General features: G+C 53.8%; 1 protein-coding gene across 3 annotated transcripts in view; it reads right to left on the minus strand.

The window, feature by feature from the left end:
* The window catches only part of SLC43A2 (solute carrier family 43 member 2), a 32,817-nt gene extending 21,210 nt beyond the window's left edge, over positions 1-11,607 (minus strand). Inside the window, exons 1-5 of one of the 3 annotated variants that reach the window (XM_069033596.1) lie at positions 11,588-11,607; positions 9,162-9,358; positions 2,031-2,220; positions 981-1,036; positions 197-273 (exon numbers count right to left, since the gene is read on the minus strand). In XM_069033596.1, the coding sequence (XP_068889697.1) occupies positions 197-273; positions 981-1,036; positions 2,031-2,220; positions 9,162-9,321 (483 nt within the window). In that variant the 5' untranslated portion in view covers positions 9,322-9,358; positions 11,588-11,607. Of the gene's footprint in view, positions 1-196; positions 274-980; positions 1,037-2,030; positions 2,221-9,161; positions 9,359-10,746; positions 10,824-10,859; positions 10,926-11,587 lie in introns of those variants that run through there. The other 2 variants (XM_069033594.1, XM_069033595.1) reach the window with 2 other exon arrangements.
* Between the last annotated feature and the right edge of the window lie 2,924 nt (positions 11,608-14,531).

Raw genomic sequence — 14,531 nt, forward strand, 5'->3', positions numbered from 1 at the left:
AAAAAAAAAGGATTAGGGAAAACAAGCTTTAGAATAACAACCAAGGACTCACTTCCAAGGGTGACTGACCCTTTGTACCAAACACAAGCACGTGCTATTCAAACCACAGGCAGAAGATCCACTCTCTTCTTTCCTGCCAGCCCAGCTCACAGCCACAGTGAGGGATAAAGCAGTCAGGTAGTAACTCCTCACTTACCGTGAGCGATGTGAAGGTCATGCACATCCCACCAAAGCCATTCAGAGCCAGGGCAATGAATATCAGCACAGACAGAGCTGCAACAATAAAAAAAACCTCCCCTTAGCTTCCACTGGGTGCAGAGGGAAAGGAGACAGAGCCCTGAGGGCTTTGGTCCTGACAGGCAAAAACCTCAGTGGATCAACACCCTCAGGACATGTCACGCTGTTCCTGACCCAGCACCCATCTTCCCCCCAGCCACACCGACTGGGAGGGACAGGGCTCTCCTCCAAGGCAGAGCTCAGGATGGGATGGAAGGGTTCCTTTTCTCTAATGAACAGACTCGCTGATGCAGCTTGTCTGATGGCTCTCAAAAGGAAGATTTACTTGAACAAACTGAATCCAAAGTGTCGTCTCACTATCTGCTCTTGAGGAGCAAGCTCCATCTATCTCTGGCAAAAAAGCCAGTTACACATTGTGTGCTGTTACCTATTCCCCAACCCTGAAAAAGCCATGAACTCCTTTGGAATTGCTCCTTTACAGGACCTGGCCCTGCCCAAACACAAAACTAAGAGACCTGGGTATCTCAGATGTTTGGCCCTTGCTACACTCTCCACTTGGTGTTGTGAAACACCAGCCCTTCCCAGAGCCACTTAGCTCCCTCAGGCTGGCAGATTGCTTGGCTTGTGTCCCCAGCAAGACCCCAGTACAGCACTGGAGGGTGAGAGTTTGAACTCTGCTTCCCCAAAAACCCCAAACCACAGCCCTGAAATGCTCCCAGCTCAGCAGAAAGGTGCCGACTTACAGTCTGGGTTACTGGCACCGTACGCGATCATCACGCAGGACACAGCAAAGCAGGCACTGAAAGGGAACCAGAGCCATGAGTTTCTCACAAACAGCCTCACCCACAGTCAATTACAGCTGCTTCCACCTCCTCAGTGCCTCGCAGGGCAATTTCTGTAAGAGGGAGGGAAGCTGGCAATTCAGAAAGAAAAATCCAGGGAAATACCCAAGTATTACTGGCAAACAAGTATTACAGGCAAGCCTTGCACAAGGGCTGAGGCAGGAACCTTTCTTCCCAGCACTGACGCAGCTCTGTCTGGACCCAAATTCCCACTGGTTTTCCAGCACAGAGTTTTTCTGGCCCTCACCTCGTGGTGACCAAAGGCAGCAGCAGTAGCCCTTGTCCTGAGCCCCAGCACTCAATTCCTCTCTGGTAGGGACTGACTTAGAGACTTGCCCTGTTTTTCCAACTCTGCCCACAGGCCAGTTTGGTTTCTGATCAAGTTCACTGCATTAAAATTGTGACAATTAAAACAGTGCTGGGGTCCACTGATTGCAAAGGTCACTAATCCCTATGTGCCATGACAGAAGCAGTTGACAATCTTGCTGTTTGAGGCAGAAAGCAACACACACCACATGGAAGAGAAGGGCCTTGGGAAAGGCAACAGGACATGTTTACCCCTGAGTTAACTCCCCAGCCTACAAACAATGATGTAACATCTTGGGTTTGTGCCTCTCAGGACATAGCTCCCAGCCCAAGGAGAAAGCTACCCTCCCTGACTCACAAATGACTCCGCTCTTCCTCCAGGCTCCATCTGGACAGGGATCACAGAGCAGAACTGGAGAGCTGAAGTGTGGACATGGAGTTCCAGGCCCTTCCCTTATGGAGCAATTCACTGTGCTGGTTGAAATCACCCCAGAGCTGCTCTGCTGTCCTGCGCACAACTCCCAGCACATCCCAGCCCCATCCCTCAGACACTTCCCAAGGCTGCAGGGACCCCACAACAGGCACAGCACCCAGACAGGGTGGGAATTGAGCCCTCAGCCCACCCCTGGAGCCCTGCACACCCACCTGCCCAGCAGCCGCAGCTTGCGAGGGCCGTACTTGTCCATGACAATTCCCAAGGGCAGCGTGATGGCACTGAGCAGGAAGGAGCCAATGGTGAAGGCCAAGTTCAGCATTTCATCCTGGGCATTGCAGGAAGGCCATTTGTGCTCTGAAGCTGTGCTGTTCTCGTCCTCAGAGCTGTTGGTGGTGGTCTCTACACAAGGTGAGAGAGGACAGTTAGGATGAGGCTTGAAATGCTGCAGGAAGGAGGAAAGGGAAAAGCCCTGCTGGGCATATGCCCTCCACAGTCCAGTTTTTATTCTAATCAGTGAGAAATGGAGAGCAGCAGAAGGATGAGGGAAACCTGATGAGCTCTGCTTTGAGCAAGGAAGGCACCCAGAGGACAGGCATCCCATGCAGCAGCAGGGTAAAAACCTAAGGATGGAGATTCATTAATTTATTGAAACAACTACACAGCAATGGCCTGGCAATTACAGGAGACTAAACCCAGCTGAACCTAAAGGGACTGATACAAAAATAAGGTCCTCCTAATCTACAGCTGTCATGTTCTCAGAGATCCTTTCCCTAACAAAACTAACGACAGCTACAGCCAAATCAGTTATTTTGGTTCCAGACACCAGGCTGACAAGGCCTGGCACAGAGCAACAGCCTGCTCAAATGAAAAGCTTCCCACCCTCACTGCAGGCATCAGGATGAAGAATGGCTTTGCAGTAGCCACCCTGCTTTGACTGCCCTGGCTCTGAAAAATCCTTCCTGGATTTAACTACCCTGTTCCCAGGGGGGCTTGGCAGCTCACCTGCCTTCTGTTTTTTTAAAGGATTGATACATCTTTAACTCCTGCCCCGTAATTAGCATTTTCTGTTCTTTCAAAATGGGTTTAGGTCATACTGATCAATTATATCCCCAGCTTTCTGTTCTTGCCCTTACATGAGGAACTCTGCATGCAAACTCCCACGCTGAACAGAGCCCACGTTGTGTAACCGAGGCAGAAACAGGACAGTTCAAAAAAAAAAAAAAAAAAAAAAAAGGAAAGAAGTTCCCTTTTACTGCCTCATATCAACTGTTCTCCTGTTACATGCCTACCCCAAGGTTGCTTACAACTCCTCGAGTGAGTACGTGTGCATTCAGACTCCCATTAACTCACAGCTCCAGTGCACTCCACCTCTCCTTCTCCCAACACTTCCCTGGAACCTTTGTTGGTATGACAAAGCACTTGCTCCTTGCTGCAAGACAGTGATATAAAACACTCTCCTTCATATTTAATAATTGATCTGACAAAGTTCAATATTAAAGGAGGAACAGAGAGAGAAGTCACTGACATAACCACCAGCATGAAGTGAGGCTGGAGATTCCCAGCGAGCCCTGGCTGGTTTAGTTAATTAGCAGGAATCCCTCATGTACTCGTGACTTCACATTCACTGCTTGGTGTGGCTGGTGGGGGAGATCCCCTTGGCTGCTCTCACACTCCCCTACATCTCTGGAGTTAACACAGCCCCATCTTGCACCTCCCTCCCTTTCTACCCAAGCCTCAGCCCCTCTAACTCTAACTGGTTTCATCCTGGCTCTCCCAGCTGCCCTAAACCACCCTGCCAGCTTTGTGTCCACTGCAAACAAACCTCACTCCACCTTCCTGCCATTAGGTATCAGCAGGAATTCAGGCACTGATATCTGACGCTTTGGAGCTGCTTGCAAACCTTCCTGGGGCCCCTCCCAGCACTCCAAGGAAGGCAGGGGCATTTCTCCCCATTTCCATTGCTCCCACCAGCATCTTTGCTAAGATGGTTTCAAACTGCCCGTGTTCCTTTCCACTGCCATGTGCTCCTGATCGATAACTTAATCTGCCCCTTCTCTCACCCTGTTAGTCATGGATAGCCAGAGTAAGCAACAAATATCCCCCAAATGTCACATGTGCCACCAGCAGCATCTCCTCTGCAGAAAAGGCAGCACTGCAGCCCAAGGCACATCCTTAGAAATCAGTCCTGGACAGACTTTGGGAGGCTCTCTGCAGTTTTCACCCACAGCATCAAGGCTTCTGGGCTCTCCACAAAGATAAATTCATACGAAACAGATGTGGGTGAGAGGTGAAACTCGGGAAAACAAGGAAGGGGGGGGGGAATTGACAAAGTAGTAGCAGTTTCCCTGTGTCAGCACTCTCCAGAGACAGCTCAGCTGCGGAGTGGAAGGAGGGTGGAGGGACACGAACAGTGCAGTGACCTTATAACTTGTGGCTGCACGTGTTAAAGCCTCAGTAACCCTCCCCACAAAGAGATCTCAAAACAGAAATATTCAGCCTTTAAAGCTGGAGAATATGAATTCCTGTTCATGTTTTGATTTGTTCAGCTGCTGCATGTCCCCAAAGAGCTTGCACAGCACACACCTGCTGGCCCTCCCATAACCAGTGTACGTGGTGGGCACCAACACCAGGAGGTGATGAGGACACAGCTCAGAAAGCTCTGGAAACAGCAAAGAAATTTGCCCCTCTCTGAACATTTGCTGCAGCCAGAAAAGCTGGGAATGGGACACCAAACTTCACTCCCTGCCTGTACCAACGACCTTGTTTACAGCTGCTCAGCACCAGCTCCAAGGAGGGGCCAGGCAACAGCGCTATGTGGAAATACAAATTGTGAAAATAGAAGCAGCTCCTGAGCAACAAGATCCACTGAGGCATAATGGAAATGATTCCAGCAGCCCTTGGCACCCTGACATTCCCCTGATCCTTTGAGCCACCTCCATAAATAGAACATTTTGGAGCAGCTGCAGGTGTGCAGCAGGCACGAGGTCCAGCCAAGAGCCAGCTCATCCAGGAGCATGGATTTGGGTGCCAGCCAAGGAGAGTGAATGGCAGCACAGGACACGCAGCTAGGAGGGGTTTAATGGGCAGAGAACCTGCCTAACTACTCACCTACCTAATGCACCTGGTTACAGCAAACAGCAGCTTCCCCTCAATCACAGCTCAGATCCTGTTCCAGATCGGTGCACGCCACACTCCCGGGGAAAATATCCTACATGCCTGGCTCCATCTGGAAAACTGCTGTGGGGAACGGCTGGCTCTATGCCCACAGTGATGCCCTCCCCAAATTCTCTTGCCAAGTCCACCTGCATACAGCACTCCAGGTGTGACACCTGGGCAAGGAAGCAGCACAGAGGCTGTGCTCACTCACTGCTGCCTCACTGATGAGCCAGGAGAAGCTACAAGTCTTTACCAGCAATTACAAGAACATTGCTGCCTATTTTTACAGCACTCCCCACACAAGCAGCAGGATTTCTACTGCCCAATTAGTAGTTCAAGTTACTATTTAAAGAATGACAGCTTAGGTGAGGAGAAGGCTGCCTGGGTAATCATTTATGTCAAGATCATCGCTGGGATTTGTTCAGGCTGGAACATTTAAAGCCATCCTTTCTCCCAAATTAAGTGCTGCAGGTTCCATGCAAGGGTCAATCATTAACTGCTCTTCACTGACCTCTTCAAATCCCAGGCACACACACACACACCACATTAGCAGAGGAACGAGTCTGGCTTTTCCAGGAGTGACTGCCATCTCAGATGGCAGAGAGGAGCTCTCCTTTCATCTTGTTTCATGGATCACACTGAGTCAAACAGGCAAGACACCCCCAGCCACCCTGACAGTAGCTCTGTAGAACACAGCCTGCACACCCCTCACCTTCCTCCTCATTTCTTTTATAGAAAAAGAAAAAAAAAAAAAAAAGGAGGGGAAAAAAAAGACAGAAATCAAGGGGAAAGAACTGGGAGTATTGGTTTTAAAAAAATAGCATACTGAACGACATGTGCAAACAACTGATTCTGCAGTCTGCCCACATAAGAACATGTTTTCTCTTTTCAGGATGGTGTCATACTTCTGGGAACTGGGAGGGGATGTTCTTGCTTTGTACCACTGCAAAAGCAATTTGTTCGGGTTTCCCTGCCCCTTCACTTGCACTTCCAGGACCCCCTCTCTGGGTGCCTGAAAGCTTCACATGACCAAGGCACAGTCTCAGTTAAACTGCCCTTCTCATCCCAGCTGTGGTTTCATTTTGCAGTTCTCACCCAGGGCCAGCACCTTCCCACAACAGCTGCTGATCAGCACAGTGTGTTTCCTGTACAGATGGAATATTTACCACTCTTTTCCTGTTTACAGGCTCACGTGTGTAGCCTTTTCACAAACCGTTGCTGTCATATCTCCCCAGATTGTAAGGGACCTTCAGACTGCAAGTTCCCCACCCCACAGCTCAGATAAATAAGGGAAAAGAGCTGCAAGGTAGCACCTTCCCCCTATGACCACGTCAGGGCTCGTTAACTTGTGGTAAGTGAATTAGCTTATCATCCCTTTGGTATTCTGCAGCCCTGTCTCAGAAGAAAGCCCTCTCTGCCCCTTATCTCTGCTCTTTGTGAGCAGATTATCAAGTTCAGGAATTTTTTTTTTTTTTTTAAACATGTTTCAGACCCAAGCGTTCAGCTTCCCAATCCCAGAAACATCATAGCAAGGCAAGGCCCTGGACTGATCAAATTCCCCACGAGCTGATAAGGCCCAGAACCGTGATAAAGACTGCGGAGTCAGCACTCACACCGAATAAAAGATGCTGCTTCAGTTGGTTAAAGGCCAAGTAGTAGTGTAGTAAAATTAAAATGGGAACAAAGTGCTACTACCAGGCTCCTTGTCAGCGAATTTCAAACATACCTCTCAGGAGGTGGCCCAACGGGTACAACCCCCCCACTCCAGCCCTGTTGCACAACTGCTCTAAAAATATTTTGTTATTTCAGATTTTTTTCCCCCAGGTGTCCATCTCCACCCTCGCGCCACTGAGTCCCTTGGACCCCACGTTTGTACAGTGGCTGAGTAAAATCCAACACAAGGAGCCAAGGGCAAGCATGGAAAGCCAGGGATTCAACAGGGAGACAAGGAGTCCTTCATGAACTGCAGCACTTTCTGGGCAGCTGCTGGTACCTTCAGAGAAGAGCCTGCAGAAGGGACAAGGTCTAGTTTTGCCTTTCATTGGAAAGCATCACAAAGTGCAAGAGCTTTTGCTGACAAACTGAAAGCCCTGCCAAGAACCTTTGGCTCATTAGGAAAAAGTCTATTTTTTTTTTTGCAATACTTACATGCCCACAGCAGCATTAGGAACAACAAGTGCCCAAAGGCTACTAGTCATGATTTGTTTGCACCAACTTTCCAGCCAAGCACCCACTTGGCTGCAGGATTCAATAGGTTACGCTGAAAAAGGCAAACCCTAATCCCAGCAAAGGGAAAACTCAGCTTGGGGCTGGTCATTGAGAGTCTCTACACACTTGGAGCCAGGAGTCTTCCCCACAAAACTCTTACAGTGAGGACAAAAGCAGAAAAAGGAAAGTGAGTCAGCACGGATGAATGTCCCAAAGCTCATCACAAGCCATCACCGAGTTCAGCAGTGATGGCCAGATATTTAAGGACAATAAGAACATTTGACTACACAAGTTTCTTCTCAGGGATTAAGCTTTCTTGCCTCAGGGCACAGGTTGGCCACTGGGAGGGAGCAGTTGCCCCCAGGGCAGCAATTTCACAGCAGTCCAAACATCTGCATCTTCCCTGTGGTCTGTGGGCATGGGCACGCCCATGGGGAGAACCAGAACAGCCACAGACTGGCAAACAGGAGTGAGAAACAGAGGTGAACCTCTCTGATTTGGGACAAACTGAAAGCAGTCAAGGCAAAGAGCAGGAGGTGGGCCCTAAATGGAGCTCTTGTCAGCAGAGCACATTTCAGGAAGCAGACAGGCAAATGCCTGCTCACTGAGACAGTCAGCACTTGCTTATCAGCTCCCGTGTGCTTTATCTGGGTGGCAGAAAGTCTCCACCTGATAGGTTTAATGTGAACTCTTACACAGGCCTGTGACGAAGTCTCCATGATGTGGAGAGAACACAGAAGCCTCGAAGAGAAGTCCTGCAAGGTCTCCAGGCACTGGAATGCTCCTGGAGACCCGAGTGACATGGACACGCTTGGGAGCCCTGCCCTGAGAGCAGAGCACAGGACGGAGATCAAGCAGCCAAGCTACAGCTGATAAAAGACTCAAACACGTGCATGTTTGCCAGGTGCACCAACCCAGGCTCTGGTACACAAAGCAGGAGAGATAACAAGCAGCTGATGAATGAAAACCCAAAGTATCATCACAGCTATTCACAGGCACCTTTGCCTGCACTTTGTTCCCCCACACTTCAGTTTTGCCCCACTCTTCTCAGCCTTTACTCACTGAGGGTACATGCACTGATTTCCAGCTCTTTTCACAAACTGCTTCCTCCATCAGCCCCAGATGGGCTGATCCAGTCCCAGTCTCCATCACACATCTCTGGACAGAGCCCAGACTGCCTCTCTTCACTTTGCCCTTCCCTTCTCTGAGCACATGCAAACCCTCAGTCACCACAGCAGCTTTCCAAATCCATACCACAGCTTTATCCTCGGGTTCTTCTTAACCCCACTGACCACCCAAACACACTGTGGGATGCTTAATTCTCTCCATGCCCAGGCTGGATTCAGATGTCCACATCCAGGCTGTTTTCCCAGGATTACCCTTCCCACACCACAAAATTGTCTCTCCCCTTGCAGGCTGTGTCTGCAACAGGAACAGCCACTTCTGGATGGGGCAGAGGGTAAATCTCAAGCCTTCACAGAAATACAGCCTGGTTTGAGCACATCCTGGGTGCTTGAAGAAGGAGAGGAACAACCAGGAGCATTTACTTCTGCAAGTTCTCCTCAACAGCAGCACTGGACTGCCCTGATATTATTGCCACCCATGTTCCTTGTTTTCTTACCACTAAGGAAAAAGTTCCTCTCAAACTCAGGAGAAGCCCCCCCACAATTCATCATCCTCCAGAATCCATCCAGCCTTCCCTTGCAGAGGAAGAACTCATGGCCAAGTGGAAAAGGCCATCCAGAAAAGCTCTACCTCATCATTAAAGCTCCTTTTTCCAATCACTCTACAAAGCAACAGCAGCTACAGGCACACTACACCATCACAAGGATGCCACTGGTTTTGGAAAGGAGCACACATCCCTTCCTTCTCTCCTGGGACCAAAGCAGAGCTCAGCCCTCCTCCAACCAGCTCCACACCACCCTAGAACAGAGAACCACACCAGCAAACCACACACGAGCCCAGAGCATCCTTACCTAGCCCGTAGCACAGGTAGGAATAAAACCCTTCTGCCTTCAGCATGATGAGCAGGGACCCCCAGCCCAGCAGGACAGCAGAGAAGAGCAGGTTCTCGATGATGGCTGTGAACGCCATCCACCAGCGCCGCCGGTGCGCCGTGGCCAGTGTGGGGGCCATGGCTGCCTGGGGGGTGGCCTCCTTCAGAGCCTCAAACCTGCAGGGAACAACATCCAGTGAGTCCACACACACGGCACAGATTGCTCAGAAAGCACGAAAAAACCCCATGGTTTAAGGAATCTCCCTACTAGCACCCAAGCAAAGCTGCCTGCTGAATGCCAGGCACTCGGGTGCAGAACTGGTTTTTGCAGGTAGCAGCTTGCCAAGCGACCTTGGAGGGACAGGGGAGGCACAGGTGCCCTTGGAAGAGCCCCTCGGGGGCTCGCTCTGTGTGACACAGGGCTCTGCTCAAGGACTCTGTTCCACTTCCCGAGCAACAGGTATGAAAATGCAGCAAACAGCCACTGCCCGGAGCCCACTGCCCCAGCACAGGGCAGGCACCTCATTTGTAAGGCAGGGAGGGAATAAATGCCAGGGCAGGGGGGCTTCAGCCAGCACCCCGATCTCCCCACTGCCATCAGGCAGGGGCTGGGACAGGGGACACAGCCCCACATCCTCAGAGGTGGCTTCAGAGACCCACCAGGTCTTCTCTGTTCCTGCTCCGGAAGGTGTGTGAGGGTTCTATAAATGCAGTTTATACCACCAAGGGCTCATCAAGGAGCACTTTTTGCCGCCTGCCAGACCACCCAGCTGGGGGACACTGCAGCTCACTGCCATCTCCAGGCTGCCCCAGATGCTGGAGATGCATTAACTGTGTCCCAGTTCCTGGGGAGTAAGCAAATTTGGGAACACGCCTGGTTGTCCAAGGGGCAGCCCTGGAGAGCCTCGAGGTGAGGGGCCACCCCTGTGTCACCAGGCAGGTGGCCCTTTGAGACAAACGGAGGCTTTTCCCAGCCCGAGCACACCTCAGCCTGCACTGTGGGGAAACCAGCTGGCCACACATCCAGCCAGGACAGCTTCTCTTATTAGCGAGACCCCAGCACCGGCTGCTTTGGCGGGCTGGGGGTCTGACCCGGCTCCCTGCAGGGATGCCTGGAGGTCAGGGCCCCTTTCCAGCCACAGCAGTCGGTTCAGAGCCCCCTCCCCTGGAAGCCAGCCTGCAGCCGTGCCCCCCCACCCACAGCGCAGGCCCGCTGCCCCAACACAGCCCACAACGCATTTCCTCCATCACCTCCTCCTCCTCTTCCTCATCCCGGCACCCGCAGCCCCCTCCCCAGCCCAGCGATCCTCTCTGCGACAAGAGCTGCAGCCCGCTGTCAGCCGCCCCCCACGCACCCCCTCAGCTTCCCCCAGCACACCCCACTCCCCACATCACCCCCAAACAGCCCCGCAGCATCCCCCTGGCCCCTCGCCATCCAGCCCCCCACCCACACTCCGCCCCTCCATCCCCTCTCCCTCAGCCGCCTGCCACTCCCACGGGTGAATCCCCCGATGCCCCCCACGCAACCCCTCCCTCCGCGTTGCCCCCTTCCATGCAAACCCCACCCGGCTCCGGCAGCCCCTGCGATCGCAGCCCGCCCGGTGTGGCCCGCAGCCCGCCCGGTGTGGCCCGCAGCCCGCCCGGTGTGGCCCGCGGCACTCAGCCCGCTCCCGCTCACCGCCGCTGCCGCGCCCGTTCCGCTTCACCCCCGGTCCCACCCGGGCTTTTTATCCGCCCTCGGAGGCAAAACAGGCGCGGCCGCTGATTGGCCGCCGCCTCAGCCAATGGCCGCGCGCGCCGCTGCCGCTGGGGCACGTGCCGGTTCGCCCCCCGCGGCCCCCCCGCCCCCCCTCGCCGGACCCCCCTCACGGGACCCCCGGGAACCCCCCGGGATCTCCCCCCGGGATCCCCACGGGACCCCCCTGATGTCCCCCCCGGTATCTCTCCCCCCGGTACCTCCCCACGGGATCCCCCAATATCCTCCCCCCTCCCCCCGGCGTCTTCCCCCGAGATCCCTCGGATCCCACGGGACCCCCGCTATCTCCCACCAATACCCCCCGACATCTTCTCCCGCTAACCACCCCATTGCTCCCACCGGTAACCCCCGATATCTACTCCCCGGTATCCCCAGCTATCTCCCCCAAGTACGTCCCACCCCCAGATATCCCGCGGTATTTTTATCACCCGGTACGCCTCCAATACTCCCCGGTGTCACCTTCGGTATTCCCTAGATACCCTCCGGTATCTCTGTACGCCGCCCCTGCTACCCGCCTCGATTCCCGCCGCTACTCCTGCGGTACGCCTCGATATCCCCCGGGACCCCTCCCGGGATCCAGGGACCTCCCAGTACCCTCCCCGATCCCCTCCTCCTCTCCCATCCCCCGGTACCCCCGCTCTGGGCTGCACCTGGGCTCTCCCGGGACAGCCGCACGCACCCGGACGCGACAACCGGAGCTGGGCACGGGGCCGAGCGGGACACACAGAGCCGCACACACGGACCCTCCTCGGGGACACCCGGGGCTGGGCACGGGGCTGAGCGGGACACACAGAGCCGCACACACGGACCCTCCTCGGGGACACCCGGGGCTGGGCACGGGGCTGAGCGGGACACACAGAGCCGCACACACGGACCCTCCTCGGGGACACCCGCTCGCCGCCCCGGCCACAGCGGCACCCGAGCGGTGGTCGGGCTCGCCGCCTTCCAGGGAAAAGGGATCGGCGGCGGGCGGCGATGCGGCTCCCCCGCCCGGCACGGCGCGGGGACAGCGGGGAACGCCCCGCGGGGTTCGCTGCCGCTCTCCGCCGCTCTCCCGCCGGCCCCGGGCGGAAGCCGAGGGAGCCGCACCGCGCTCGCCGCGGATCTGTGAGCTGCTGTGAGCACAGCCCCGCTGAGCACAGGAAGCCGTGTCGGGAACAGCACCCGCGGCATTGCTCAGCTGCTGTGGGTACAGGCACAGCGTCTGTCCTGCGAAGCTCACCTGTCCTGCGAAGCCCACCTGTCCTGCGAAGCCCACCTGTCCTGCTCCTGTGACCAAGGAGGGACCAGAGAAGCTGCTCTCCCCAAAATGCCCCAAAAGGGCATTTTGGGAGCAGGCATCCAACACAGCCCGGGGCTGACCACCCTCACGGCACAGCCGGACAGGGGCGATGAGCCCTCGAGATGCCCCAGCCCACAACACAGCTCATTCAAAGAGTCACAGAAAGATTTGCATTGGAAGGAACCTGAAAGATCATCTGATTCCAACCCCTGCCATGGGCAGGGACACCTTCCACCAGACCAGGTTGCTCCAAGCCCCATCCAACCTGGCCTTGGACAGTTCCAGGGATGGGGCAGCCACAGCTTCTCTGGGTTACCTGTCCCAGGGTCTCACTGCAAAGAATTTCTTCCCAATATCCCATCTAACCATACTCCCTGTCATCCATTTCGCCTTGTCCTGTCACTCCATTCCTTGTCCCAAGTCCCTCTCCAGCTCTCTGGGGTCCCCCTTAGGCACTGGAAGTGCTGTAAAGTCTTCCTGCACCCTTCTCCAGGCTGAACACCCCCAGCTCTCTCAGCCTGTATTTGTAGCAGAGCTGCTCCAGCCTCTGATCATCTTTGTGGCATCCTCTGGACTTGCTCCAACACATCCACGTCGTGTTAGGGTGTTCACTACTCCAGCTGGGACCTCTGGGGAACAGAGTAAAGGGGGAAAATCCCCTCACTAAACCTGTTGGTCACACTGCTGGGGATGCAGCCCAGTTTCATGAAATAAAAGTAGTATCATCACAAGCCAGCTTCACATCTGATTTCACCAGAGCTCTGCCCTCTTTTTTTTCTGTTAAATTATTTTTTAGAGCATTCCTCTGAGGTATTTCTAGACCTGCCATAAATCTGTCCCTCATTAGTGACATCCTGGGTCAGAGGACGTGGCCATGTATCCCTAGAACATTTTCAGGGGATATTTTCTCAGCCAGAGGAGATGAAAACCAGCATTTGTGGCAGGTAAACACCCCAGAGGAAGCAGAGGGCCCAGACAGACGGACATGTCCCTACTGCTCCATCCCTGTGGCAGACGGGAAGAGGAAACTCCTCGGCCTTGGCTGTGGGAGAAGGGTCAAACGATTCAACAGCTGGAAAGTGGATTTAAGCCAATGCAAACAAACAAACAAAAAGCCCAAAGAAAACAAAGCAGCCTGGATACGTGCCAGGTGTTTAACAGAGATAGAGGAAGGCTGAGACAGCACAAGACCTTTAACAGAGATAGACAAAGGCTGAGACTGCAGCACCCAACTGCTGTGTCCAAGAAGCAAGAACTGTCATAGGGAGAAGCATGAGGAGGGTTTGGAGGCTGTTTGGGGTAACAGAAACCCTAGAGGGAGACATGCTATTAGGTCATCCATGGCCCAGAGAGTAGAGGACCAGCACACGTATTTTTAGAAATTGGCCAGGAATGAGTTGAAGCTAGAAGGTGATAGCTCCTGCTCTGGCAGAGCCACTGGGGTAAATGATGTGGTGCTCTTCAAAGGCTTGGGCAGTTTGGGAAAGGAGATGACAAGGCTGACAAGATGACAAGGACAGATCACCATGGGACAGACTCCAGGAACAGCTCCAGCCTCTGTTCCTGCCCCAGCAGAGCACACAGACACCTCTCTGCTCACAGACAGCACCTGCACACGGATCCCTTCCCACTGCCTGCCTTCCAACCACTGCAGCAGCTTTGGAAAGTCAGAAATCCAGCACGGGAAGAGATTTCCCCCTCCCTCACCCGCCAGCTCTGCCTTGCAGACCTCCCACATCCAGAACTAAACCCCTGGCACAGCCGACGGAAGCATCCCCATCAAGAAGACACCAGCGCAGCCACGCTGCAGGCGTGTGCATGGGCAGCCACACGCTGGAAATCTGCAGCTCATTTCCCTTTCACCGCCCAGACAGGGCCAAGATGCTTCATCTTCAAGCAGGGGAAACATCCTGGCTCTGTGGACACGAAAGGTTCTCCCAGCAGCAGCGTTTTCTCACTGGTTTGAGCGGCATGAAGACTATCAGGTTGTTGTCAGCTGTTTACATGATGTACCCAGAGTGAACTGGCTCACGTGGTGTGCACTGCTCAGCTCACAGGCTCAAAATATCCACCCCATTAGGGAAAAAAAAAGGCTGCTTATAAATCAAATGTGGGACTGTCCCTGCCTCTGTCATAAAACGGTGCCAAAAGCAAGCCTGTGCAGAATAGGCTGCTGCTCCAGTCCTGCCAGGATGAGCAGTTCTATTTGGACGCCAGAATATTTGGTGTTATAATCACAGCAGCAGATGATTCCACTGCAGGAAAGGGTGCTTCATGCTGGCTGCAAAACTGGAAGTTTCAGCCACGTCAGA

This window comes from Aphelocoma coerulescens, chromosome 19 (assembly GCF_041296385.1).
Source record: "Aphelocoma coerulescens isolate FSJ_1873_10779 chromosome 19, UR_Acoe_1.0, whole genome shotgun sequence".
Taxonomy (NCBI): domain Eukaryota; kingdom Metazoa; phylum Chordata; class Aves; order Passeriformes; family Corvidae; genus Aphelocoma; species Aphelocoma coerulescens.